The sequence below is a fragment of the Mus caroli genome, chromosome 5 (assembly GCF_900094665.2).
Source record: "Mus caroli chromosome 5, CAROLI_EIJ_v1.1, whole genome shotgun sequence".
In the NCBI taxonomy this organism is placed as follows: Eukaryota; Metazoa; Chordata; class Mammalia; order Rodentia; family Muridae; genus Mus; species Mus caroli.
The window spans coordinates 28,587,104-28,613,436 of NC_034574.1; the positions used below are offsets into that span (position 1 = coordinate 28,587,104).

At 46.5% G+C, this 26,333-nt stretch overlaps 3 protein-coding genes across 7 annotated transcripts in view; 1 reads left to right on the forward strand and 2 right to left on the reverse strand.

Annotated features, from left to right (window-relative positions):
- Positions 1-6,611: 6,611 nt before the first annotated feature.
- Positions 6,612-18,881, reverse strand: Slbp (stem-loop binding protein). Its single transcript, XM_021163065.2, has 8 exons — positions 18,507-18,881; positions 18,275-18,391; positions 16,088-16,192; positions 12,547-12,606; positions 12,041-12,178; positions 10,489-10,638; positions 8,517-8,598; positions 6,612-7,499 (listed from the first exon to the last, which is right to left on the reverse strand). The coding sequence occupies exons 1-8, from the start codon at positions 18,563-18,565 to the stop codon at positions 7,383-7,385; spliced, it is 828 nt and encodes a 275-aa protein (XP_021018724.1). The 5' UTR covers positions 18,566-18,881; the 3' UTR covers positions 6,612-7,382.
- An 816-nt stretch (positions 18,882-19,697) lies between these two features.
- Positions 19,698-24,476, reverse strand: Tmem129 (transmembrane protein 129). Of its 3 annotated transcripts, none has more exons than XM_021162777.2 (4): positions 24,056-24,476; positions 21,822-22,296; positions 21,193-21,352; positions 19,698-21,094 (listed from the first exon to the last, which is right to left on the reverse strand). In XM_021162777.2, the coding sequence occupies exons 2-4, from the start codon at positions 22,286-22,288 to the stop codon at positions 20,846-20,848; spliced, it is 876 nt and encodes a 291-aa protein (XP_021018436.1). In that variant the 5' UTR covers positions 22,289-22,296; positions 24,056-24,476; the 3' UTR covers positions 19,698-20,845. The 3 variants fall into 3 exon arrangements, with proteins under 3 accessions (XP_021018436.1, XP_029333907.1, XP_021018435.1); XM_029478047.1 differs by having other exon boundaries at positions 23,772-24,476; XM_021162776.2 differs by having other exon boundaries at positions 24,117-24,475.
- Positions 24,477-24,623: 147 nt separating this feature from the next.
- Positions 24,624-26,333, forward strand: part of Tacc3 (transforming acidic coiled-coil containing protein 3) — a 14,219-nt gene continuing 12,509 nt past the window's right edge. For 2 of the 3 annotated variants that reach the window (XM_029477025.1, XM_021162818.2), the window contains exon 1: positions 24,624-25,211. The gene's annotated coding sequence lies outside the window, so the exon portion shown is untranslated. Of the gene's footprint in view, positions 25,212-25,829; positions 25,938-26,333 lie in introns of those variants that run through there. The other variant, XM_021162820.2, reaches the window with a different exon arrangement.

A 26,333-nucleotide genomic window follows, 5' to 3' on the forward strand; every position in this document is an offset into this window, starting at 1 on the left:
AAAAAAAAAAAAAAAAAAAAAAAAAAAATTTGGTTTTGTCAATTATTTGTCACCAGAGAAGTAACATACCAAATAAGGCCTCAGTTACAAGATTCAGAGACTGTGGATACCTTTTGGCATGTAACTAAAATTCTGGATATCAAAAACAAAACAAAAAATCTAGGAGATAGGTTATAAAGGCAGGTCTAGGGGATACAGAGAGCCCTAAAGTCAAGATAGTTGTTTTTGGTTTTTTGCCTTTTTTTGTTTTTTCCAGACAGGGTTTCTCTATATAGCCCTGACTGACCTGGAACTCACTCTGTGGACCAGGCTGGCCTCAAACTCAGAAATTCCCCTGCCTCTGCCTCCCAAGTGCTGTGATTAAAGGCATGCGCCACCATGCCCGGCTAAGTCAAAATAGTTTACAGAACATTTCTGTCTTAGTCAGGGTTTCTATTCCTGGACAAAACATCATGACCAAGAAACAAGTTGGGGAGGAAAGGGTTTATTCGGCTTACACTTCCACATTGCTGTTCATCACCAAAGAAGTCAGGACTGGAACTCAAGCAGGTCAGGAAGCAGGAGCTGATGCAGAAGCCATGGAGGGATGTTCATTACTGGCTTGCTTCCCTGACTTGCTCAGCCTGCTCTCTTATAGAACCAAGACTACTAGCCCAGGGATGGTCCCACCCACAAGGGGCCTTTCCCCCTTGATCACTAATTGAGAAAATGCCTTACAGTTGGATCTCACTGAGGCATTTCCTCAACTGAAGCTCCTTTCTCTGTGATAACTCCAGCTGTGTCAAGTTGACACAAAACTAGCCAGTACAATTTCCTTTTGTTGTTGTTTTTCGAGACAGGGTTTCTCTGTGTAGCCCTGGCTGTCCGAGAACTCACTCTGTAGACCAGGCTGGTCTCGAACTCAGAAATCTGCCTGCCTCTGCCTCCCAAGTGCTAGGATTAAAGGCATGCACCACCACTGCCCCAGGAACATTTTCAACTGCAGGAGAAACCACAGGGAAAAAGGCTGTGCCTCAGCTTCCTGTTATTATTACCAGCTGCAAAGGGCCTGGAGACAAAGCAGTTAGCAGGCCCTGGGGAGACACCACCTCCATAGGAGGCCATGCTTAGCCTTCCTTCCCTCCTTCCTTTAAAATGGATTCCAGGTGTCATCTAAATCATTCAGGGACCAAAGAGACAACTGATGCAATCCTGGGGTTCAGTAGGATGGAGAAGGGTGTAGCACAGACTCAAGAGTAGTATAGGAAAGATTACCCAGGACAGACATTATAGGAATGTCTGGTTCTTTTTTTTAAGATTTATTTATTATACATAAGTACACTGTAGTTGTCTTCAGATGGACCAGAAGAGGGTATCAGATCTCATTACGGATGGTTGTGAGGCACCGTGTGGTTGCTGGGATTTGAACTCAGGACCTTCGGAAGAGCAGTCAGTGCTCTTAATTGCTGAGTCATCTCTCCAGCCCCCGGTATGTCTGGTTCTTAACATGAGAGAAAAAAAGCTTAAATATGGTGTTAGTGCAAATTAAAAAGTGGCAGTGTTTTCATCTAATCAGGCTATCTTCCAAATAATTGCAACAGAGATTATTAGATTTATTCAACAGGCTTTAAGGCACAATAACTGAGTAGATACTAATCTATTCTAATCCTCTAATCCAGCTACTTCCCAACCAGAACCCCTGAACTACTTGCATTTTAGTATTGATCTGGCTCTCTGTGCTCCATGTGTGTTCTCAAGGTGGCCTCTGGTCCCCACCCCCTCGTTGTGAATCCTCTCTTCTTCTCCCTTTCTATCCCGCCCCTCAGAAGTCCTGACCAGTTATCTCCTCTGCCCAGTCATTGGCTTTTTAAATGAACAACCAGAGATAGGTGGGGAGCAATGTTTATACATTAAGACAGGAGAGTCTTAGATTAAGCATTACAATGCCATGTCTAGGGGGCTGGAGAGATGGTCTGGCAGTTAAGAGCACTGACTGCTCTTCCAGAGGTCCTGAGTTCAATTCCCACCAACCATATTGTAGCTCACAACCTCCTCCTCTCCTAGGCCACAGACACTAAGGAGAGCAGACACTAAGGGTGTCTCCTGAAGACAGCCACAGTGTACTCATATAAAAATAAACAAATAATTAAAAAAAAAAACAATGCCAGCCGGGCGGTGGTGGCGCATGCCTTTAATCCCAGCACTTGGGAAGCAGAGGCAGGTGGATTTCTGAGTTCGAAGCCAGCCTGGTCTACAAAGTGAGTTCTAGGACAGCCAGAGCTATACAGAGAAACCCTGTCTCGAGAAAAAAACCGAAAAAACAAAAAAACCATACACACACACACACACAAAAAAAACCAATGCCATGTCTAGATTGCAGCCAGATATGGGGACATGGAAATCAGCATTTGAACAATACAAGGATAATCTTTACATAGATTACAATAACATGCCAACAATATAATATGGCTAGGATTGGTGATGGTGCACACCTTTAGGCAGAGGCTGACAGATCTCTGAGTTCAAGGCTTGCTTGTTCTACAGAGTGAGTTCCAGGACAGCCAGGGCTACACAGAGAAACCCTATCAATACCATCCCCAACTCCAAAAACAATCTTAAATGGGATCTTTGATTGTTTTGTCTTGAGAGAGTCTCACAGCGTATTCTTGGCTAGCTTGGAACTCTGTAGACCAGGCTGACTTCAAACTCAGAGATCCAGCTGCCTTTGCTTCCCAGTCTCAGTAAGTCATTGTTTGTTTTGTAATTTTACAACTATAAATTTGTCTGCATGTGCACATGTGCACTACATGCATACCTAGTGCTCACAGTGGTTAGGAGAGGGCAACATATCCCCTGGAATGGAGTGAACACGGTTGTGAGCCCTCCTGTGAATCCTGGTTTTCTTTAAGAACCTGCAGATAGGTGGTGGTGGCACATGCGCATCCACTTATGTAGTGGAAGCCTATTTCCTGTGGTTGGTTAGCACACTACCTCAGATTGAATAGTGAGTACTCATTGTCACCAAGGTCTCTGTAAAGAAAAAGCACTTAAAGGAGGCCTGGAGAGGGTGACTCACACCACTTCACAATTCAGTGTGTCCTGAGTTCAGGAGCATGGTGTTTCAGAGGCACCAATGTATCCCTTCTGGGCATCATCACCCCATGGCATTGGAATCCTCATCCCAGGAGGGGGAGATTATGTTATTGTGCCAATTTTATAAATGGAGTTCTGAAGACAAGTTCTGCAGCCATAAGGACACAGGACTGGGAGGAAAGATCTCACCACACTGAAAACTCCCTTGTATGATAGGCCACAGACACTAATGACAGAGCAGTCAGTCTGTATTGGACCCTTATCCATCAAGTCCTAAAGACCCATATTTGAAGCTTTGCTTCCTGCACACACTTCTACTTAGAGGAAGGGTTTTGTTGTTTTCTAAAAATATCAAGGCGGGGCTGGCGGGATGGCTCAGTGGTTAAGAGCGACGACTGCTCTTCCGAAGGTCCCAAGTTCAAATCCCAGCAACCACATGGTGGCTCACAGTTATCCATAACGAAATCTGATGCCCTCTTCTGGAGTATCTGAGGACAGCTACAGTGTACTTACATGTAATAAATACGTTTAAAAAAAAATCAAGGCATCTTTGTTGTTTTACTGAGATAGGGTCTAATGAATCTGAAACTTATCTAGGCCTACTGATCCTGCACCACCATCACCCCAAGTGCTGGGGTTACAGACACGAACCACCACTCCAGCTTTCTTATGTATCTTTGAAGTATGGCATTTTTTTTTTCAAGATTTATTTATTTTATGAATGTGAGTACACTGTCATTGTCTTCAGACACACCAGAAGAGGGCATCGGATCCCATTAGAGATGGTTGTGAGCCATCATATGATTGCTGGGAATTGAACTCAGGACCTCTGGAAGAACAGTCAGTACTCTTAACCATTGAGCCGTCTGGCTTTTATAAAGTGGCTGACGTCTAAAGTCCGAATATTAAAAACCAAACAGAGGGGCTGGAAAGGTGACTTAATGTTAGGAACAGTGGCTGCTCTTGCAGAGGATCCAAGTGTAGTTCCCCAGTGTTCACATGGCAGGCAGCTCAGAGCCATCTTTAACTCCAGTCCCAAGGGACTTGATGCCCTTTTCTGGCCTCTGAGCATGCTATATTCATTTGGTATACAGACATACATGCAGTACACATGATGAAGCAGTAAGTTTAAAATGACAACAAAGAAAAATAAAACCAACATTTTAAAATATATCGTGGTATGCAGAGTGCACCAGTGTAGCCTCAAAGTAGACAAGCTCACAGGCCAACTTACAAGGGATGTCATTTGTCCTGCCAATGGCATGTCCCTGCCAATGGACAAATGTCCAGTTGTCCATGCCAATGACAATAATATGTCCTGCCAATGACAGGGAGGACCCTGGGCCTCATGAGCTCACCAGAAGAGCTGCCCAGAGCTCAGAAACTCCTTCGGTCCAGGCAGAGTTGATGACTTACTTGCCTTTGAGTCTCAGCTGACAGCCTCCATCCAAAGAGACATGTTAGCAATTCAGCAGCAGAACTGCTAAAAAGACAGGATCCTGACGGCATCCAGAAACAAGGACAGCTTCCCAACAAAGAGCACCAGCCAGAGGCTGAGGGATGACAACCCTGATAAGCTGACCCATCTACCCTGAGACACACAGGGAGAGGAGATAGCAATCAGCCTGGACTGTGAAGAATTAATCATGCTGGTACCAACTTAATTTAGTTCTGACATTTCTTGTCTCTGTGTCGTACAGTCAGCTAGGGCCAGCAAGATGGCTCAGTGGTAAAGGCACTTGCTGCTCAGGCCTGATGACCCAAGTTCAATCTCAGGAATGCAGTGAAAGGAGAGAAGCAACCTCTGAAAATGTTTTCTGACCTACACACACACACAATGGCACGTGTTTACAGAGTGTACACATTAAAAAGATAACTCGGTCCCTAGCTTACTGGTTATTAAAATAGGAATTCATGTAGAAAATAGATTTAAGAGTACTAGATTATAGTACCAGCATTGAGAGGCAGGGCATGAAGGCTTGCTGCGTAAGAACACTCAAAACTTAGAGCCAGGTGTAATAAGGTATGCCTTTTAGGGAGGTGGACTGATTTGAGGTCAGCCTGGTCTTTCTAGACTGTCTATCAAGCCAGCCAGAGCTATCTAATAAGATCCTGTCTTTAAACATGGGGCACGGGGTGGGGAGTGGGATTTCTAGAACTCATGGCAAGTCTAGTAGCTTTCTTCAGGCATTGCTAGACTTGAGTCATCCCTGGGCTCCAGGCTTCCCTGGCTGCCCATCCCACTCAGAGTAAAGCAGGCGCCACACTGCTGAGGCTGGCTGGTCATCCGGTGTGAACTTACCAAATGGTGGGTATGAGCTCCTGTGCTCCTTTGCAAGCTAAAGACCTGCTAACAGGCTTGCCTGCCTCCACAATTTACAGCTTGCATACTAGAAGGAACATGCTCTGTCTGTGGTGGCCAGCCCACAGCAACCCTGAAATCTTCAACTCCCATCTGCATATGCCATGAAAGCATTCCTAAGCAGGGCTTAGCTCCTCCCCAAGGGCTAGACTCCAGGCTCCTGGCTTTGCTCTCTAGGTGGCTAGGTACTCCCTCTTGTTCATGGAGAATAACCTGTGTGCCTCTGGATTCTGGAACCTGCTTCCTGTTTACAAGATCCCCAGGCCTAAAAGGCTGATTGCACTTCCACTGCCCATTCCTGTGAACTCTAATATTTCTGCCAAACTATCAAAATAAATTTTTTTAACCTTCCTGTATACCTGTATGTGCTCTTGAAATGTTATTTTTGGGGGGCTTCCCCTGGGGAACATGTTTGTAAGATCATCAGCACTATGGTTTAGAGGTCTCAATCTTCTAGATCTTAATTCTTACCATTAACAGAAAGTCTGTACTCTGGAATACATCTAATTTTAGCACTGTTTGCCATCAGGAGAGAAGTTACTCAGATTCCACTCCGGATTCAGCAGGCCTTCCTCGAACATATCAGTAACCACACTATTCAGGGCAAGAGCCAGGAGGTACTGTTTCCCCTACTTTCCTCCAGCTTTTACTGTTTCAAGTCCTCCTAGCGTCTACATTTAGGCTCATAGAGACAACTTATCCACACCTCTACTCCACCTCAGGGCCTTTGCACTGGCTGCCTTTCAAGGCATGACTCAAATGCCACCTACCCGGCATCACTAGACCCCCTACCTCACCCTGCTCACTCATCTCAACCTGATGATCTCAGCCCTACTATAAGTCTTCAGGGCCATTACTGTGGCTGACATAGAACCTGCAGGTGGACAGAGGTCAAGAATACCAAAGCACCCGCCCTTTGTGCTTAGGCACATAATGGTGAAGCTTTACCCTGAACATGTAAGCAGGTCTCATGTCAGAGCATTATAATCATCACGGTCTCAATACAGATCCGACGGACGGGAACTTAACAAGGAAACAGTGTCTGTACTTGGCCACTACCGACCAGATTTGTGCATGGTTTTCACACCGAAGGGAAGTAACATTCCCATATGCCATACAAGTGGTTCAGGTACAAAAGAAAGGCTTGCCCTGACCCTCCAAACAGTATAGGGCAATGTTACAAGCCAGTTAAAGGATCTTTATTTTTGCAATTATCATTCCATACAAAAGCAATAGAAATGCAAATATTGACAAGTTTACAACTGAATACATGAACAGAGTATCTGTACACATTATCATTTACAGCAATATTACATGGTAAATTAACTGATCATTAAAAAAACAAAGGTTCTTTCTAAATCCCTCTCTTCTGCCTCAACTCTCATAGAGCATGTGCTAAGATACTTACCTCACATTAATGCTATTTCAAGTTCCAAATTAAAACTATATAACTTACATACAGCCCATTAATAGCTTAGCATCCTTTGTCCAGAGCTCTGTATGAGGGAAAACTACATTCACATTGATAAAAGACCAGAAAATAAGTTTTTACAGAGTCATTGCAGCTGCCTGACTGAGAGTTCTTTATCAGTTGCCTGAAAGGCAGCTGATTCTAAATTGGTCCCATAGACACATGGTTAAAATGCACTGCCAACACGTCTGAAAAGTGGCAACTGAAGGCTCCAGTTCTTGTGGAAAACCACAAGTTTCCTGTTGTCTAACTTGGGGGGCAGAAAGATAATAGGGTTAAGTCTCCACTGCATTTAGCTTCATTTACAATGTAAAACATGCCTAACACATTTACCATACATAAAAATAAGGCAAGAAAAACAATTTCTCATGAGAAAATAAACTCTTAACAGAGACAACAAATACAAATGCAAGCCACTCAGGCCTTCCAGTGGCCAGGCAGAGCCACGCATTTCTCCGAGTAACCACCAGGTGGCAGTTAACTCATGGCAGAGAAGTCTTTCAAAGGTTCAGTTAAACAAGCTTCCAAATCAAACTCATCCTCCGCTTGGCAGTCCACGTGTCTGACTTTGGTGGGTGTGCCAGCATACACGTCCTAGAAAACAGAGGCAGTCACACCTGCATCAGTCCATCACACAGGCTTCCTTGTAGTTACTCTGAGCACAAGTGAACTCGCCCACAAGAGCAGGACAAAGCCAAGACCAACATACATTACATTTATGTTACTTCTGACTTGTCCCAACCATTGTTTGCTATGAAAAAGATCAATAAAGCTGAGTACACCTGGAGTGACAGATGGGAACCAGAATAAGGCAATGCACCTTTGTTTATTGCCATAATCAAACAAAGCATAAGATCAGCTTATAGCTGCTTGTGTTTTAAGTCTTTCGAGTTTTGCCACTTCAGAACCTAGATATTATATATATAAGTAATGGAAGGTCTTAATCACAAATATAAAGGTACCTTTTAGGTGAATTGTATAAATGTAGATATATCTGAACAAATATACCAGGTCATTAACTACTGAGCCAATGAAAAGACTATTCTGTATAGCTCAAACAGTTTACTGGGGATGAGTTACTCTCTCATCTTCCTGCATGCACCACCACACCTAGCTTTAACTTAAAAAAAAAAAAAAAAAAACCCTAGTCCCTAGGCCAGGCAAATCCCAGCATGAAGGAGGCATCAGCAGGAAGACCTTAGTGAGCTCAAAGCCAAACTGGTTTATACAGTGAGTTCCAGAACAGCCAGGACTGGGCAGATCTGAGTTTGAAGTTAGCCTGGTCTAAAGAGTGAGTTCCAGGACAAGCATTGCTGTTAGAGAAACCCTATCTTGAAAAGACAAAAAGAAAAAACCTAACCAATTCCCTTCAGAAGCATTCAGGTGACCCCTACACCAGGAGCTCACCACTGGAGAATGACCCAAAGCCCAAATTGAGGTAAACTGCTCAGAACCCAATTTGTGATCAATTTGGTATTTCTTGATGGAAAAAAGTCATTTATTCAGACACATTATAATCAAACACCAGTTCTAACCTTGGTTATGTAAAGTGGTATGTACTCTCAAATGACTTGAAACACCCAAGATAAGAGACAGATCCAAAGTACTTACAAAGTTATCCTGTGAACTTGTCTGAGACTCAGAGCTGCTTTCTGTGAATTCTGTCTCCATTTCCCCAAGATCTACAGGTTGTCTGAGAAATGAAACATAACAAGCCTGTCAATCACCCGCTGCTATCACAAAGTTTGCTAAAGCCAAACACCACGACAACAGTGTTGTTTCCTAAGGAACACTTCATATTTGATAAATTTAATTCCTGACCAATCAACCCAACACAAAAAACTGATACCAACTACAAGTGAAAGGTCTCCCAAGCTGGATGTGGTGGCGCACGCCTTTAAACCCAGCACTCAGGAGGCAGAACCAGGCAGATTTCTGAGGCCAGCCTGGTCTACAGAGTGAGTTCCAGGACAGCAAGGGCTACACAGACAAACTCTGTCTCGAAAAACAAAATAAAAAAAAAAAAAAAAAAGGTTATCCAGCTCAGGACTAGTCTGAGAATTCACATACACCGAAAATATCCTTTTTTGGGTTTGTTTATTTCACCTGCAGTGGTGTTTTGCTGCATGTCTGAGTGACAGACCCTCCAGGTGTGAGCTGGCATGTGAAGAATTGAACCTGGGTTCTCTAGAACTGCCAGTGCTCTTAACCACTGAGCCATCTCCAAGCTCCTTTTTTGTTTATCTATCTATCTATCTATCTATCTATCTATCTATCTATCTATCTATCTATCTATCTATCTATCTCTGACTGTCCTGGGACTAATTCCTGGCCCTATAAACATTCTTGAAAAGCAAGAGGGGAATGATACAGCCTCAATACCTTCTAAGTCAGAACTTCAAGGTGAGCCTGTGCTAGAGTTAAGACCCTAATCAAAACACCAAAAATATAGCTAGGGATGTGGCCCAGTCTGAAGAACATTTGCCTAGCATGAATCAAATGGGGTCTACGGGCCCTGAAGAAATGGTTTAGTGGCTAAGAGCACTAACTGCTCTTCCAGATGTTCTGAGTTCAAGTCCCAGAAACTGAATGGTGGCTTATAGCAATCTATAATAGGATCCAATACCTTCTATTGTGCAGGTATATATGCAAAGCACCCATATGTAAAAAATGCATAAATAAGAATAAAACAGAGGCCAGGTATGGTGGCGCACACCTTTAATCCCAGCACTTGGGAGGCAGAGGCAGGCAAATTTCTGAGTTCGAGGTCAGACTGGTCTACAGAGTGAGTTCCAGGACAGCCAAGGCTACACAGAGAAACTATCTCGAAAAACCAAAAAAAAAAAAAAAAAAAAAGCCAGGCGTAGTGGCGCACGCCTTTAATCCCAGCACTCGGGAGGCAGAGGCAGGCGGATTTCTGAGTTCGAGGCCAGCCTGGTCTACAAAGTGAGTGCCAGGACAGCCAGGGCTATACAGAGAAACCCTGTCTCGAAAAACCTAAAAGAAAAAAAACAAAACAAAACAAAACAAAAAAAAAGAATAAAATAGAGGACAGGAGATAGTAGTGCACACCTTTAATCCCAGTACTCATGAGTGCCGAAAGACTTCTGCATTCAAGGCCCACACGGTCTACACCTCCTCCAGCTCCAGGGTTGCCAGGACTACAGAGAAACCCTATCTCCAAAATCTAAACCAAAACCGCTCAGATAGGACTGAGTTAGGAAGAGTGCTCAGTGGAAAATAGGCATAAGGCCCTAATTCTGGAATCTAGAATGCATGTCAAAGAAAGCTCACAGGCCCCCAGCCAATATAGTAACAAACACAACAAACGTGAGAACCTGCCTCAAACAGGTATAAAGTAAGGACTGACACCCAAAGCTGTCCTCTAAAGTGCACACACAGCCAATTGTCCTAGACTGAGCTGTTTTCTAACTCTCAAAGACTAAATACAGAACAGGAGGTAAATTCCTCCCTGGCATCCACAACTCTGTGTAATAGATCAGGCCTGAAGGCTAATGCCTGTTCTCAGCAATGTTCAGAATAATCTGTCACTGTGACAAGAGATAAAGAAAGAAAGACATACATTTCTTGCAAATCACATCCTTCTTCAGCAGGAGGATCCCAAAAGTGCAAAGCCACCTTCCAGAGTTTAATCTGTTGGTCCCATGACCGCCGGCTGTACTTCTTAAATTTGTTGGGGGTCCTGGGATGGATTCCAGGTTGTCGCAGGTGTCTGCAGGACGTAACATTACTTCAGAACACTTTGGGGTTAACATTTAACAAATAACTCATATTCTCTTTTCTTTTTACTCTTTTTATTTTTTCATACTGCTATGTAGGTCAGGCTGGTCTCAAGCTCAGAAATCCTCCCGTTTCTGTCTCCTGAGTGCTGAGATGAAAAGCATGCACCACCACACCCAGTAATAACTGAGATTCCATAAATTGAACAAAGAAGTCCATTAAAAGCAGTATCTCAGCCAGGCGGTGGTGGTGCACGCCTTTAATCCTAGCACTTGGGAGGCAGAGGCAGGCAAATTTCTGAGTTCTAGGCCAGCCTGGTCTACAAAGTGAGTTCCAGGACAGCCAGGGCTATACAGAGAAACCCTGTTGGGGGGTTGGGGGGGGATACTCCTAGCACTTGGGAGGCTGGGGCAGAATGGTAAATGAACAAGATCCTTTCTTAAAATCTCACTCTTCCTTTAAAACCCACATTCTAGAAAATGTTTTAATTCCAATTCTGCTTTAAAGACACAGATACACATAGCTATATTGTATGTCTGTTCAAGAGAATAATAAAGCTGGCATTGCCTCTTGAGTTCTGAGGCCAGCCTGGTCTACAAAGTGAGTTCCAGGACAGCCAAAGCTGCAGAGAAACCCTGTCTTAGAAAGAAAGAAGAGAGGAAAGGAGGAAGGTGGGAGGAGAGGAAGGCAAAGGGGAGGGGAGAGGGAGAAAATAAACGCAGAATGTGTTATCTACCATACACAGGGAATGGCAACTTCTCTCTCCACTCAGGGACTCTCAGTAGCCACACCGTGGCTCAAACCATCAGTAACTATAGTTCCAGGTTACCCGACACCCTCATCTGCTATCCAGAGGTACCAGGCACACACATGGTGTTCTGTACATTCATGCAGAGAGGAAAAAACAAAAACAAGAAAAACCCCTAACATTCTTTTTTTTTTTTTTTGGTTTTTTGAGACAAGGGTTTCTCTGTGTAGCCCTGGCTGTCCTGGAACTCATTTTGTAGACCAGGCTGGCCTCGAACTCAGAGATCTACCTGCCTCAGCCAGGCTTCATACACATAATCATTACACAACCACCATGTCCAGCTCTCCAATTAAGATACTTCATTCTTTAACTTGACTTGTATTTCCCCACTGTGCATTTTAATAACTACATACTTTATAAAATGACACACTTTGTAAGTCCTGAGGATAAAATGCTACCTAATATTCAAAGTTGTAAAAACAAGTGCTTGTTAATCTTCATGTTCACAGTCAATCTATTCTTGGTTTGCAAGTAAATTTTTATGAATTACTAATAAATATTTCCTAGCATGTGTGTCTACTATAAGCAGCTCTTTAACAGGTACAATGCTGTGGGACAGGATTGGGACAGGCCTACGTGACATTACCTGGGGACCTCTTTAATATATCGATCATAGGCAATAGTGTTCTTCCCATAGTTGATCTGCTTCTGCCTTCTCATCAAGACACTTTCATCCGTCTCCACATCAGCAGGCACTGAAGACATAGACTCCTTTGAATCAGAACTGAAAAGAATGAAGATTAAACAAGCTTTGAATTTAAGATTACTAGGTACCAAGAAAAAAACTGAAACAGTCCCCCCTCTCCATTTTACATGATAGGAATCCTACCAAAATCCAGATTTTGGGCCAGGAGGTGGTGGCACACACCTCTAATCATAGCACTCAGGAGGCAGAGACAAGCAGACCTGAGTTCAAGAACAGCCAAGGCTACAGAGAAAATTTGTCTTGAAAAAAACCAAAAAACAAAATAATTCAGATGCTGTACGATACAAATCTCCAGTACACAATAATGAAAAACAACCAACCAATAAATGCTGGGGCAATAATCCCTGAAAATTTTCATTCCCAAATGAGAATGTCTCAGCGCATACCTTCCCGATGATGATTTTCTCTCTCTTCCAAAGTCATTTATGAGTAGTTTTCTTTTGTACCTGAGAACGGAATAAAATACTGCTGTTTTTAAAAGTATACCACACATGAAACAAACAGAAACGAAGGCTTTTTTCTGAACAACATGCTTTGGCAATGGGTGAATGCTGAGTGTGAGGAAAGCCTGGGCTCATTATGTTAGACCCTGACTACAACTGTAGGGATTTGGTCTACAACGGGAAATGTACTACTTTTTTCTTTAAAAACATTTTGGGCTGGAGACAAGGTATGGCTCAGCAGTTAAGATTACTTGGCGTCTCTTCCAGAGGACCCAGGTTTCATTCCCAGCATCCACATGGTGGCTAACTCCAGCAAAAGGGAGATCTGATGCTTTCCTCTGGCTTCTATGAACACCAGGCATATGTGGAGCGCACACACACACAGGCGGGCAGTGGTGGCGCACGCCTTCAATCTCAGCACTAAGTTTGAGGCCAGCCTGGTCTACAGAGTGAGTTCCAGGACAGCCAGGACTACACAGAGAAACCCTGTCTCAGGGGGCAGGGTGGGGTGGGGAGGAAGAGGGACCCACACACAGGCTCATATACAAGAGGTCTGAGTTACCAACAGCTGTGAGCCACCATGCGGGTACTACAGACACTGTACATCCATGCCATGCCTGTGCAGAGGTCGAGGACAACTATGAGAGCCAGTTCTCCCCTTTCATCTGAGTTCTGGGGGTCAAACTCAGGTCATGGAGCTTAGAAACAAATTTCACCCACTGAACTATGGGTGAAATGGGTCAGCATTATTTCTTTAAGTCTATCTGTTTGCAATTTATGTCCCAGGTAAATTTTAATTCTTCCCTTTCTCTAGCTAGAGATATAGCCTAGTTGGAAATGCTTACTTAGCATGTATAAAAATATGATTCCCTAGCTCCACATATAAATAGGACATGGTGACATGACTCTATTCCCATCACTCAGGAAGTGGATGCAGAAAGATCAAGAATTCAAGGTTAAACCTTGTCCCTAGTCAAGAAAATACCCACCAACAGTAAATTAGGATTAAGGGTTAAGTGCTACAACCTTCAGTCGGTTCTTACTCTTCCAGATTTCCCTGAGATCATTTTTTTTTTCCTTTTTTGGGACAGAACTTCTAGGTATAACCCTTGAAACTTACTATGTAGACCAAGCAGGCCTTGAGAGTCAATCAGCTGTTTTTCAAAGGCACTTTCTATTTAACTGAGGCATGGTCTCTGCATGAACTCAGAATTTACAGTTCAGCTAGTCTACTCCATTTTTATTTGTGTGTTTGTGTGTGTGTGTGAGTGAGTCTTGTGTGCTCTCACGAGGACAATCTGTAGGAGCTGGTTCCCAGGAACTGAACTCAGGTCATTAGGAAGCAAGTGCCTTTCCCGACAGAGCCATTTGCTGGCCTTGGTTTGGTTAGTCTAGTCAGCTTGCTACCAGGAATTCCACTTCTGCTTCCCAAGTGTTCTGGTATTAATTATAGGCAAGCCACAGGTCCAACCAGCTTTTATGAAGGTGCTAGAGATCCCAATTTCAGGTGTCATTCTTGTGAAGCAAGTACTCCATCCACAGAAACAGCTCCATCCCCTGACTTAGTTTTACACTAGTAATTGAAATTCTGTCAGGCATACCTCAAGATCTTTTCAATCCTTTGAAAAACCATTCCAGAGCACCAACATACCGTATTTGACTACCATAAAGATAACTAATGACTACACTCTAGAAAGCCCATATCCAAACTCTGGAGTCTTTTGCTTTCTTCCCCAGCATCTCTTTCTAGTAGTCCCTGTGCTTACGATCTATGTTAGAAATGTCTTTTAATAATCTCCAACTTTGATTCATACTGGCCCAACTTTTTTCTCTGGCAGCGCCAAGGATCTAGCTTTACCTGAGTGGTGGCCCTAAAAGATAAAGCAACTCCTCAGGCTACTATGGGTAACCATGTGGACTAGTTTCTTTATGCCGACTGAGTAAAAAGCACTTTCATGAGAGAGCATATCCAAGCATAACCCTGGATTCAACTTTTAGCATTGCCATAAAAAATAAAAAGCTTATAGAATTTGGGGAGATAAATTCATGGATAGAGCTTTTTTTCATACAAATTTGAGAACCAAAATTTGAATCTGTACTACCTACTTAAGAAAACCAAAACAAAAAAAACCCTGGGTGGGCTTAGACGTCACCTCTTAATTCCAGTGCTTTAGAGGCAGGTCTATGTGCTCCCCATACTAAGTTGGCTAGGTAGAATATCCAAATTATCAAGGTCTGAATTCAGTAAGAGCAATGTGAGGGAGACATCTGATGGCAACCTCTGCTCTCAATGTACAGCTGCACATGTGCACATGCATACATTAAGATGAAAAGAGAAAGACCACCACCACTACCGCTGCCACCCATAGTCCTATTACTACTAAGATGGGGGTTTCAAACTAGAAGCACTCACTTAAAGGCATTTTTTTTTCCAAACAAAACTACCTAGTCCTATTCCAGCAGCCCAAGGAGCCTGCAAATGTGTATTTCTAACAAGATTCCAAGGGAAGCTGATGCTGGCCTAAGGACTAGAGTTTTCCCTTTTTGTGCTGTAAAGGGATCAATAAACTCGGGATTCATCATGCTAGGTAAGCTCATTACCAAGGAGCAGATTTTTGAGAACCATTATTCTAAAATATCCTATGAATTGCTAGTAATTGAAAAAAAATATTACAAAAGTTTAATAAGAATTCTGGATTCTGCCGGGCGTGGTGGCGCACACCTTTAATCCCAGCACTCGGAAGGAAGAGGCAGGCGGATTTCTGAGTTCGAGGCCAGCCTGGTCTACAGAGTGAGTTCCAGGACAGCCAGGGCTACACTGAGAAACCCTGTCTCAAAAAAAACAAAACAAAACAAAACAAAACAAAAAAAAAAGAATTCTGGAATCTTGGTTTCCTTTAAAAACACACACACACACACACACACACACACACACAGAAATAAGCAGAAACCAGGAAGTAGTGGTGCACATCTTTAACTCCAGCACTTGGGAGACAGAGGCAGGCAGCTGAGTTGAGGCCAGCCTGGTCTATAGATAAGTTCCAGAACAGTCAGGACCACACAGAAACTCTGAAAAAAAAACAAAAACTAAGCAAAACAAAACCCACAAAATACTAGAAGACTCTGTTTTCATCTTAATACCAGGTATGGCTATGGGGCTGCAAAGCAGCAGCTATGATTTGCCTCATGCTCTAACAGAAGCATGGTTTTGACAGCTGCAGTAGTTTCTGCGATTGTGTGATGTTTGGAACTCTGGGAATTTTTCAGAGGGCCTATAAATGCTAGAGTGCAATGAGGCAGGGTTGTTGGTCGTTCAGAGGGTTATTAAGGTTGTTAGTAGTGTGTGCAAAGAAGGAAAGATTCAAAAAGGACCCTCCCTCTTTCCCCTTTATGCTTCTTTCTCTCCTACCTAGTGATAGGGTGAAATGAGGAAGGGAGACAAAGTGTAGAAGAATCCACAAAGTAGCCACAACAAAGTGTGTACCTTGCAATCTCTTTGTTAACTCTGGTCCTCATTTCATCTTCTTCAACTGCACTGGCCCAGTCAGAACATCTAGAACGGGGCTTATGGCCTTCAGGAGTTGTAAAGCTACAACAAAATAAAAATGCATTTAAATCATAAGTATTCTTATCTTCTTTTTTTTTTTTTTTTGAGGAAAGAATATGCCATGGCTTTGGCAGATCGGGTGTGTTTGGAATCTCTCAAAGCCTGTCTGGACTTCACTAGAAAGTCTACCTGGCTACTATGAATCAGTGCTAGATCTGTCAGTACCGTGAAGAGGACCTACTATGGAACTTGGCTTTATGTTCTGAGACAAGTCTTACCATATAGTCTTGAAAACTCTTATGCATCCGCTTCCTATACTCCAACATTCCTATAAACCTAGCACTTCAAAGCAGGAAGATCTCTGCGAGTTCAAGGCCAGCCTGGTGGCCTATGTCATGAATTACAGGTCTACCAGGGCTACAAAATGGGACCCAGTCTTTAAAACCATTCCTATCACTGGCATGACAAAGTGGCTATGTGGCAACCTATGAACCAAGGGGGGATTATCTAGATGCCAAGACCCACAGAATTTAAGAATCTGACATTTGGGACTGGAGAGATGACTCAGCAATTAAGAATGCTTGCTGTTCTTACAGAGGACATGGGTTCAGTTCCTAGCCCCTATAGTCACTCATAAATCCAGTTTTAGGAGCTCCAATGTTCTCATCTCCACAGGCACCAGGCACACATGCGGTATATTTGTCTATCAAACAAAACACTCATACACATAAAAATAACTTTTAATCCTAAAACTTGGGAGGCAGGTGGAGCTCTGAGTTCAAGGCCAGCCTAGTCTACCTAGTGAGTTCCAAGACTGTCAAGGTCATGCAGAAAAACCCTGTCTTAAAACACACACACACAACCCCTAACATTTATTTTCAGATAATTGGGACCATGACAGGGTTTGAAGAAGCTTCAGCTCAGTAAGGTTTTTATTTGGTTGGTTTTGTTTTGCTTTCATTGAGACAAGATAGTCTAGTCTCACTGTGTAGCAAATAAAGAACTTGAACTTCTAATTCTCCTGCCTGTTAACTCCTGATCACACCTGAGATCACTGATACAAACGCTATCACCTTCCTTTTATCTACCTTAAGGCTGGCCTCTGGCCTTTCCTATACTCCCACAACTAGTCTAATGTCTTCAGAGATGTGCTGGTAATTTCCTATTTTCACCTGAAAGTTTCCCCAAGGTTAACAAAATTCCCTCCCAAAATAGATCTGCCCATCCTTTGCTCCTGCTATCATGAGAAATGACTGGCACCAACAGAAATGGGTTTCAATCAGGCTGACTTTTCTATCCTCAATCAACATTGCCTGTGTATTCAGAAGTCACTGAGTTAAGTCACTAATTCCCTTCACTGGGCTTGGCAGCCCCATGCTTATCTTATCCTCCCTTCTAGTCAGCCATCTAGCAAACCACACAGCCCATAAAAGAAGGTATGGTCAAAATTTCTGAGATCGCTTTCCTCTTCATCAATCACTACACAAAGGTCCCCAAAGAGAGCACTTCCCTGAGGAGTCCACATCACCAGCTTACTCTTAAGGCACTCCTGGTCTCTCTGAATTACTATTTCACCTGCTAGCCTGCCTCCATCAGGCTACTAAGGGACCTCACTGACTTAAGCACAATGCCTCAGGGAAAAAAAAAAAATCTAAACACTGTGGCAAAAGCTTATCAAATGGAAGGACCCAACTACAAGTATGAATAACCTAGGACTCAATTTTGGTTTGTATCTCGCTTTCACTCAGGTAGTAAAACCTAATTTCTCGCCCCAATACACACACACACACAAACTCACTCTCTCTTCCCCCTCCCCCGCCCCGGAAGCAGGGGAGGGTTGGGAGGTCGAAACATTTTAACAAGATGTTCATAGTAGTAGTCCTTGACATTACTGACTTTATGAGTGAAAAATATAAAGGCTGACCCACTCCGGATAAAACCAGTTTTGCTGCCACCTATCAGTCGCTGGTAAGATGCTTCTAACACTGGGCAAAACTGAAGAGAATCTCCAGAGTAAGCTAATCTACTCCACCAGCTTCGAAAACCCGAGTGCCACGGGATGAGGGTCCGCCTCCAACCCCCCCCCCCGAGTGACCAACCCGTTTCCAAGGAGTCGGGGCCCACCTTTCTGGTCGGTGGTCCGCAGTCTGGAGCTCGCCTTCCTCGGAGTCCTCGGGCTTCCGGTCCCTTCCGTCCGCTCTGCGCTTCCGTCCGAGACTCCATCTCGCAGGGGACCGCGGGCTGAGGACACAGACTGCGGTCAGTGGGCGGGGCCCCCAAGCACGGATGGTTCAGGGAACCCTTACTTTACGGACGGCGAGAAATCGAGGACTCGTAGACCGCATGACCCGCTTACCTCGCACCACCGTCGCGGCGACTCCCATAACCGGGTGGGCTTCTAGGTCTGCAGGCCATGGCGGCAGAGGTCTGAAGAGCAGCTCGGCAGCAAGCTCCTCACTCGGCAACAGCACTGACGAGGTCTGAGCTCGCCTTGCCCAACCGCCCTTAAGTGCGCAGCGGCCCCGCCCCTCGGTAACTCCCGCGCGCGCGCGGCGTCGGGCGAAACCACGGGACGCGCACCTGCGGGGGAGTCCCTCTCAGCTCTGCGCGCCCGCCTGACGGACCCGGCTCCAACCCAAGCCTTGGGATTGCGGGCAGTCGCTAAACTACAACGCCTAACGCGGCCGTCCGGAGGGCGGGAGAAATGGGATAGCCCGACTAAGGCGGAAAGGAACTGGCGACCTCCCCCAGCCCCCACGGCCTTCCAGGAGGCTGGCGCTGTAGCAGCTGGGCCTCTGATTGGTTGCCCCTTCGCGGGCCCGAGGGGTATTGGCGGGAGATTGGGCAGTGCGCGCCACTGCCTCTCAAAGTCAGGAGGTGTGGCCATGGCGAGGGCCGGCCCCCCGAGATCGGGACCGGCCCCTCCTACCCACCTCCACTGTAGTCCGGGAGCGCCCGCCTCTAGCTTAAACCCATAGCTTTAAAACCGTACAAGCCGTCCATTAGCAGCCAACTAACTTAGTGGCCTCTTTTTCCCTGCAAGGCCGTCTGCCCTGTCTGGTGCTTGAGTCTCCAGCACGCAGGTCGGGCCCCTGCAGATCCCACCTGTCCTATGTGGGCAATGACTCTTCCCTTAAGAAGTGGATCTGGCCCAGAGCAGCGTGAGAGGGTGGGATGGTGGTAACTATGTGGAGCCATCTAAGGGCTTGTCCTTCTGAACGCACCAAGCACTGACACTGGTTTCTTTTTTTTTTTTTTTTTCTTTTTTCTTTTTGGTTTTTCGAGACAGGGTTTCTCTGTGTAGCCCTGGCTGTCTGGAACTCACTCTGTAGACCAGGCTGGCCTCGAACTCAGAAATCCTCCTGCCTCTGCCTCCCAAGTGCTGGGATTAAAGGCGTGCGCCACCACGCCCGGCCTGACACTGGTTTCTAATACAGCTTTCTGATCTGTGACTATATTCATCTGACTTTCCCAACATCCTGCAGCCACGATGTAAAATACTGCAAAAGTTTGGTTTACTACCAGGTTAAACAAAATGAAGTACACATCACTTGAAAAGGAACACTTTATTAAATACTGTATCATTTAGCTACATTTACATTTATTTGTATAAAATTAACTCTTCTGTGGTTAAAAATAACTTCAAACCACTTGGCCTCTGCTAGGCAGACAGCCCTTGAAACTGGCTGTCTCCTGGTCATACTTCAGGGACAGGCAGAACTGAGTTTGCTCTGGTAGCAAATCCCTGGGGTTAGGTGCAGTGTTGGCTGGATAAGGGGCTAGCTTGGTCTGCCACTACTGCTTTCAACAACTAAATGTAAGTGCTTCAGGGCAAGTTGAAGGAGAGGTCCTCCCTCTAGCAGCTACACTTTGTGTCAGAGATGGAGAGTAAAGAGCAGTCTCTTCCCCACCCATCTGTACCATAGATAAGTGAGTACATCTATGGATATGTGCGTCCATCAAAACCTTAACCACTGAGGTATCCTATCCTGATCCAAGCACCCCACAAGGGCTTGGCTAACCCTGTGCTTTACCCCTGGTGGGTTTCTTTCTGGATAGTCCTGTGGCTCTCTGGTCCTTGGCTCCCTAAAACCCTTCCCTAGGGTTAGGAGTGTGAGCTCTTGGTCTCCCCTGGACTAGAGAAGCAGGACAAGACAACAAAAGCATTGTGGACCCTCTATAAAGCATATGCAACCCTCGTGAGGAACTTGGGAAAGTACTCTGTCATGCCTTCCTACCAAGAAGCGGTCCCTTGGCTAGCCACAGTCACCAGGATACCCTAGAAGAGGACTTCACACTAGAGTGGTACCCTGGTGACCCTCTCAACTGTCAGTGTCAACCCAACACCATAGGGTCTGGTTTTTAACTGAAGTACAGGTATGCTATGTAATAGAATTAAGGCAAACAGACCAAGTAAAGGCTCTTGAGCCAAACTCCAATGTCTTGGGGCTTTGAAGCATCCTATGTGGCATATCAGCCCCACCTGGAGGTAAACTGGAAGAGAAGAGGCTGAAGGTCCAGGGATAGGGCATTTCCATGAGAATTTCTTCTAAAACTCTTCAACTGACCATAGACTCAAGGTAGAGAGTGGTTGTAGATTAAGTGTGTGCTTTAACTAGAACCTCTTGTCAAAGTCAAAGAGCTTCAGGCACTCCCCAGAAGTGGCCAATGGAGACACAGATCATACTGTGATGCTCAGCGTACACAGCACACATCCAGGATGCAGAAGCGGGCACGGCAAGTGGGGCAGGGCACACGGCTGGCTAGCCAAGTGTCAGGGCGCTGGGGATCCTGGCGGCTGGCAAACCACTTGCCCATGCAAGTGAGACACCACATGGGTCGGCAGTAACACTGCTGGCACTCGCCCACAGCCGGCTCCTGACAGGTCTTCACCAGCTTCACGCTGGCCCGTGTTTGCATGCAGCCTATACAGGCCTCGAGCTCCTACAGAGAGGCAGTTGAAACAAAAGGGGTTACAGAAAGGCCTACAGGATGGTCCTGGGAGGAGTCCCACCCACTCTCCCACCCGGGCCAGCCCCCACCTGGTTGCTAGGTACAGAATAGGCTGGGTTGACCTCCACGTGGGATGCAAATGTTTCTAGGAAGAGGTCCCCCAGGCTCTGGCGGATGACCACATTGGCTGCACTTCGGATAGGGGCGTGGAGCTTCTCACATAGTTCGCCATATTCTGATGAGTTCAGCCTGCAAGAACCATGGCTTGATGAGCTGAGACCATCTGCCCTTGGGTCACAACATAAAGTCATTCAGAACCAAAAGCAGGCAGGGCCAGGAAAAACAAGCCACCTCGGTGAAGTAGCCACCAAAGATAGCTGTAAAGGCATAGCTACTAAAGATGGCTGTGAAGGCAAAATCTGCAGAGTCACTGGTCACGCATCCCCAGCAGGATGGACAGGAAGAGTCTGGAGCTAAAGTGCCACCAAACTACATTCCTAGGCCATCACAAGAAGGTATAGGGACAGCTCAATGACAGCAGAAAGAGAGACAAAAAAAAAGCAGAAGGCAAAAAACAAACAAACAAAACAAACTTGAAGGAGGATGACACTAAAGGGGTCAATTGACCAATGTCATATAGGCCCCAGCAGTGCCTTAGTCTTCCTCTACCCTTAACATCTCCTAAGAAGTGCATGATCCACAACCACCATGTACTTACCGAATATCAAAGGGCTGTGTGCCAGGGTTGGTGCTTGCCACACGTATGGTAAGAAGCTGCACAGGTAGGTTTGAGTCTGGCGAGAGATCATGCTGTCGTGACTCTGTCACAGTCAAGTGAACATCCTGTTGCTGAGCCACATGCACACGGTATGTGGTCACCTTCATTACCCATGTGTCTGTCACAATCACTCGGGCACCAGGTGCCCCTGTAGCAAACTTGTCAATCCGTCGGAACTCTGTGTTGATGGAAGAAGCGACGGCCTGCCAACCAGACTGTGGAAGGGCATAGAGGGCCAGGGTTTGGGCCAGTGGGTGTCGGGTCCACCTATCCCAGGACCAGTAGTAGATCAGGGTACAGGAGAGAAGGGGAAGGGTCACAGCCAGGAGAAGGAAGAGTTGCCAGGCTTCTGGGGCCTGACCAGGGGAGTAGAGCTGCTTTTCTGAGGCTGCAAAGCACATGCCCATGTAGTAGCCTGCAGAAGAAAAGACATCTCAGGGGAAGACCTGGATGCTGGGGGCTCTCCTCCTCCCATGGTAACCCATCTGAACACCACAGCACTCTCCCTGTGCTTGGGGAAGGGAAGAGCTATTTCCTTTCTGTTGCCAGCCCTAAGCCTTGTCTTGGTAACCTAGGGCATGATTAGCTCCCAGGACACGTTGCTTTTACCCCTTCACCTCCACAGCAGGCCTGACTCAGCCCTTAGCCAGAGCAATGGTACCTCATATTAAAGGAAAGTATTTGCAATTTACTACTATAACTTCACAGACAAAGCCAAGTAGAAATCAAATAAAATCAAAGCTGCTGGTTGGTGGTGATTCATGCTTTCTATCCCAGCACTCAGGAGGCAGAGGCAGGTGGATCTGAGGCCAGCCTCATCTACTGATCTAGTTCTGGGACAGCCATGGCTACACAAAGAAAAACAAACAAATAAACAAAAATTTCCTAGAAAACCAAAAGGAAACAAGGACTTTACATAAACTGACCACTGGCCTACTTGAGACAGTTCTTTGGGCTGTGTCTTGGTATCTCAATTTTGCCTCCTCTGAGGAGGCAGAGCCAACATAGCCCATCTCAGAGCTGGGACACTGAACAAGAAAATGAGCAAGTACCCAGTGATAGGGTACCTTGCTAGAACAGAGAAACCAGTTTCAGAGCCCTGTTAACCCAACAGGGAGCAACTTGAACATCAAAATGATCTGCAGATGGTAAGGTACTATTTGAGCAGGCTCCAATCTGCAAAAAACAATAGTAACTGTTTACTTCTAGCCAATTCACTACATGTTAAAATAACTTATGTAGCAACAGAAGACAGCTCCACCATCTGTCTGCTCTCAATATGACTTCCCTGAGTGACTTGTGCTTATTAACTTTGGGCTCCTTGTTCTGGTATGGGAGTGTCCACTGGAAAGCCCTTGGTCAGGAGTCCTGCCTCAGAGCCCCACTCTCTTTTATATGCCTTGCAGTGTACTAACTAGGTCTCCAAACCAAACTACATGGCCATGCCAACTCCATCTCCAGTTCTCCAATGGAGTCCCCTCCACCCTCCTTCTTCTCAAAACAGATCTGAGTGTTTCTATTACCACACCTGCCTCTGCCTCTCTGGAGCCTAAGCAGCTGCTTCACACCAATCATTCCTGCGCCCAGAGCTGCAAGTATGACAGACAAGCAGACATGTGTTCTCCCAGATCTATCTTTCCCTGTCCCTGTAGCTTCCAAAGGTCTCCTTCATCTGGATCCCAGACTTCAATCACTGCTATATTCCAGCAGTTTCCCCAACCTTTCCTCCAAAGAGCCAACAGATGGGCCTCTCAGAGGTCCCACTAGCACTTGGGGCACCACATACCATGGCCTTGGACAGGATCATAGACTTAGCCCGGCAAAGGAAACTCTGCATTAACATTCCCAACCTTGGCTGTCTTCATCTCTGCCTGCTCTCCTTACACCCACCTTCCCCTGGGAGCCCTCCAACCCGTTGTAATGAAATCAACAGGAGCTCTTTCCTAAAGCGCCCAACATAGCAAGCAGGCTGAACGATTCTGCACTCCAGCCGCAGTGATGTCAAAGACTGGAGCTTAGCCCCACCCGAGCACCACTCGCAGGACAGCGCCCGGGCCGCCGCCTCCCAACTGGAAGAGCGTATGGTGCTCTAGAGCGCTCAGCTCACAGCCAGGGCTGCAGAGATCCCGCTTGCTTGCTCCTGATCTTGACCGGCTTCTGCTCCAGTTCCTCACCCTTGGAGTCTCCAAGCGCCCGGTTAAGCGCCAACCACCGGCCGGCACACAGGAGGCTCACCTAAAGGCAACAGTGAGTGACACAGTAGTGTGGCGGAAGTGCGGCGAAGGTGGTAAGGTACGAAGGCGGCGTCCTCGCTGCCCAGCCAGCCCGACAACAGATTCTGCACTGTGAGCCCGGCCGAGTAGAACTCGTTGGGCGTGAACACGAAACACACTGCGAAGACCAGGTAGGCCAACGTGAAGGTCACCTCAGGGCTGTCCATCCCGCCGCCGCTCACCGGGCCGTGCAGAGGCAGGAGAGTCCAGTTCTGGACAGTTGGTTTGTTGCCGCAGCCACCACCGTCAGATCGCCCGCGGGGCACTCTGGGAAACGGAGTCCAAGTCAGGCTACTCCTGGGGCATCCTGAGAATCTGAGCGCTTCCTGTCCAGACACCCGCAAAGCATTCTAGGAAATGGAGTCCCCTCCTCAGGCTGCCCGCGGGGCACTGTGGGAGACAATTTCCCTGTCGGGTTGACCCGAAGGGCACCCTGGGAGACAGAGTCTCGCGAGACCGCCCCCGGCATTCTGAGTGGGGAGTTCTCGGACTCCTAAGCTGACCCACAAGCTGTGAGCCGCCCAGACACCCCTGTAAGGTTTCAACTTCTCCCTTACAAACAGCTCGGAGGAGACACTGCAACTGGGTCCACTTAACAGCTGAGAAAAGCCGAGCCAGAGCGAACCGCTCTCCAACCGCATTCGCGGCCGACCATGAGATTTTCTGGGCCAGTCACTGGCTACCAACAAGCCCTCTCGGCCCGCGATGCTAGACCACAGTTCCCATACGCCCCCACGCTCCCACTGTGCCCTCAGTCCCGGAAGCGGAACTCCCTGCGCAAGAAGGGCAGGGCCAGTCAATATGGCTTGCAATTGGCCACAGGTGGCTCTACGGACGCCTCTTCTGCAACGCGCTGATTGGCTGTGGAACGCCAACTTTCCGTATTTGAATCTGGGGCGGGCATAGCGGACGACGTTCCGGGACTGCGAGAGCAGACCTTGTTGGGATTCTTTCGGCTCGGTTTCTCCTGCTCCGTTTTCCTAGCGCGAAGCGGGTACGGCGCTCCTCCCTTGCGGTGGGCGTCCGCGCGTGCCTAGGGCTCGGCAACCGTAGTCAGGTAAGGGAAACGGCGATTTTTTTATTTCCCTCGGGCGCGGGGTGGGGATCAGCCCTACGGAACTTGATTCCTGCGAGCTGAGTTACCGTTCCCGTCTTCCGCAGCTTCTTCCGCAGCTTCGCTCTCTCTCTTTGTTGAGGACCCACCCCTCACTCCAGCCTCCTCTTTTCTGAACTCAGGGGATGCGCTTAGCCTCCTAGGCAGGACAGGAACCCGCCCGCGGGCTGGGCTTTGCAGGCCGGCCTGCCAGTGGTCTCGGTCTGACCCAGTTGATGTCCTCCAAAGAGGCCGTGCTAGGTTCCTGTTCTGGTCGATCGTGTCGTATAGGAGAATCGCGTCTCAGAGCCAGGGACATCCATTGCCCAAAGTCTCTTTCTCCATCTTTTCTACGAAACTATTCTGTCTGTCGTCTGCCCTCCTGAACCCAGGGGATATTTCTTGTTCCTGGGTCTGTGCCTCTAAGTCCTCCTTCTGTACAGCCTGGCCACAACTTCAAAATAAATGACTTCTCTTGGAAACGCATTCTTCCCAACTCCAGATGGTCCTGATAAGTTTCCCTTCTCTATAGCATCCTTCTCTGAACAGAGTCCTTTAAGGCTAAGGCCTTTTTCCTCAACTTTAGCTACCAGGATGACCTCATGCCTATACCTATACAGTTTGATTCAGCAATGCATATTTCCAGTCATGATCGCTTGATTGTACACACCTGTCAACTCACTGTTCGAGGTGAGAGATGTTTCTTTCTCCTTCAACCCTCAAACTTCACCTCAGAGACCATCAGTCAACTTGAGCTTTATCATCTCCCATAGATGCTTTGACCCCATTACTTGTTCTCAGAAAGACAGGTGCAGCAACAGCAGCAACAAAACTTCCCTATGTTCCCTGCCCCACCCCTAGTCACTNCTGCACCAAGAAGACATCAGAACCTGTACTGGCTAGTTTTGTGTCAACTTGACACAGCTGGAGTTATCACAGAGAAAGGAGCTTCAGTTGAGGAAATGCCTTCATGAGATCCAACTATAAGGCATTTTTCTCAATTAGTGATCAAGGGGGAAAGGCCCCTTGTGGGTGGGACCATCTCTGGGCTGGTAGTCTTGGGTTCTATAAGAGAGCAGGCTGAGC

Excerpts from the sequence above, each read along its gene's own strand:
- Slbp (XM_021163065.2), bottom strand. The coding sequence starts at position 18,565 with ATGGCCTGCAGACCTAGAAGCCCACCCGGTTATGGGAGTCGCCGCGAC. Across the intron at positions 18,392-18,506 it reads CGCCGCGACGGTGGTGCGAG|CCCGCGGTCCCCTGCGAGAT; the intron begins GTAAGCGGGTCA and ends CTGTGTCCTCAG. Across the intron at positions 12,179-12,546 it reads AGAAAATCATCATCGGGAAG|TTCTGATTCAAAGGAGTCTA; the intron begins GTATGCGCTGAG and ends CATTCTTTTCAG.
- Tmem129 (XM_021162776.2), bottom strand. The coding sequence starts at position 24,321 with ATGGACAGCCCTGAGGTGACCTTCACGTTGGCCTACCTGGTCTTCGCA. Across the intron at positions 22,297-24,116 it reads TCACTCACTGTTGCCTTTAG|GCTACTACATGGGCATGTGC; the intron begins GTGAGCCTCCTG and ends TTTCTTCTGCAG. Across the intron at positions 21,353-21,821 it reads ACACAGCCCTTTGATATTCG|GCTGAACTCATCAGAATATG; the intron begins GTAAGTACATGG and ends TGGTTCTTGCAG.